The sequence below is a fragment of the Formica exsecta genome, unplaced genomic scaffold (genome assembly GCF_003651465.1).
Source record: "Formica exsecta isolate Colony F162 unplaced genomic scaffold, ASM365146v1 scaffold461, whole genome shotgun sequence".
Taxonomy (NCBI): Eukaryota; Metazoa; Arthropoda; class Insecta; order Hymenoptera; family Formicidae; genus Formica; species Formica exsecta.
The window spans coordinates 28,596-29,900 of record NW_021851846.1 but is presented as its reverse complement, the minus strand read 5'-3'; the positions used below and the strand labels follow the sequence as shown (position 1 = coordinate 29,900).

Genomic DNA, 1,305 nt, shown 5'->3' with positions numbered 1-1,305 from the left:
CATTTCGCATCGTCTCACGACATACTTTCCGCAATTCTCGAACGTTTCTGGTATTCACATCACAGGCAAACAAGCATCCCTCACAAAACGTTTCTCTAATTCCCAAGATGCATTAAATGCATTGCCATTATGAGACGCTATCATCGTCGACCTTTTAAACTTGACATTTTCTCAAACCTTGGGTCTTAAACCTACTTGAATGGTTATATAAAATATCGATTAAATATATTTGAAGATACTGTCGAAAAATATGAAAATGAGAAATAGGGAAAAACTCCACGTTGAATGTGAACAAAATAGATGCCAACTTCAATATAGTTGATTGTGTGTAAATAAAGATATCCATCTTATCTTCATTTAAGATGTATGTAATGCCATTTATCGACTGAAATCATATATTATAACATCTCATATAACCAAAATATAAAAATAATGAAATAAATAAAACTATTAATTATAATGTATGCAATTATCAGCAATGTTATGAGTTGAATATTTAATTAAATCCTTCTGCGCATTATAATCCTTGTTATAGTTCGGGATGTATAAAATAACATTTGTCAACTATAAATAAATTATAGCATTATAAATATATATCATTACATATATATAATACATAAGTAAATAAAAAATAACTTTAATCTATATAAAATAAAATTTGTTATTTATTTCTATCGCGCTATTCGCATAACTTACCTATCGGTTCTACAGATTGAGGTTCTATTGGCTCAGATTCTTTTCCTAAAATCTCTTTAGCAGCTTCTGTGGTGATCTTAAAAGAACTACCCTCCACTGTTACATTAGAACTGTAAAAACAATATACATATATATATATATATATATACAGTGCCCATTTTAAATGCCACAGGCAAATATCTCGAAAAATATGGAAGATACGAAAAAATGTTACAGACAAAAGTTGCATGGTTTGAAGAGGGTCACAGGATGAAAATATGGACTTGACCTTGAGTGACCTTTTCAAGGTGAAGTCAATGTAATCGGTTTTCTTAAATGGAACTCCCCATTTTTTATTGCATATTTTTGTAGCTTAGCTTATCTCAAGAGCTTTTCAAAACACTATAATAAAGTATTTTTTCATTAAGTATTTTTTGAGTTATTTTATATCTTAATCTGACATATTTTGATATAAAAAATAAAATATATAGTTAAAAAAGTAAAATATATTTTTTCGTTAATCTTACCGTAATACTTTTATGTACAGAATAATGAAAAAAAAAACAAATAATTGCTAAATCGCATTGTAAATAATTACATACTTTTTCTTAAAAACAATTATTTTTTTTA

At 27.2% G+C, this 1,305-nt stretch overlaps 1 protein-coding gene across 2 annotated transcripts in view; it reads right to left on the bottom strand.

The window, feature by feature from the left end:
* Nucleotides 1–210: 210 nt before the first annotated feature.
* Nucleotides 211–1,305, bottom strand: part of LOC115241017 (inorganic pyrophosphatase) — an 11,999-nt gene continuing 10,904 nt past the window's right edge. The window contains exons 7-8 of one of the 2 annotated variants that reach the window (XM_029816528.1): nt 697–806; nt 211–385 (exon numbers count right to left, since the gene is read on the bottom strand). In XM_029816528.1, the coding sequence (XP_029672388.1) occupies nt 354–385; nt 697–806 (142 nt within the window). In that variant the 3' untranslated portion in view covers nt 211–353. Of the gene's footprint in view, nt 565–696; nt 807–1,305 lie in introns of both variants that reach the window. The other variant, XM_029816527.1, reaches the window with a different exon arrangement.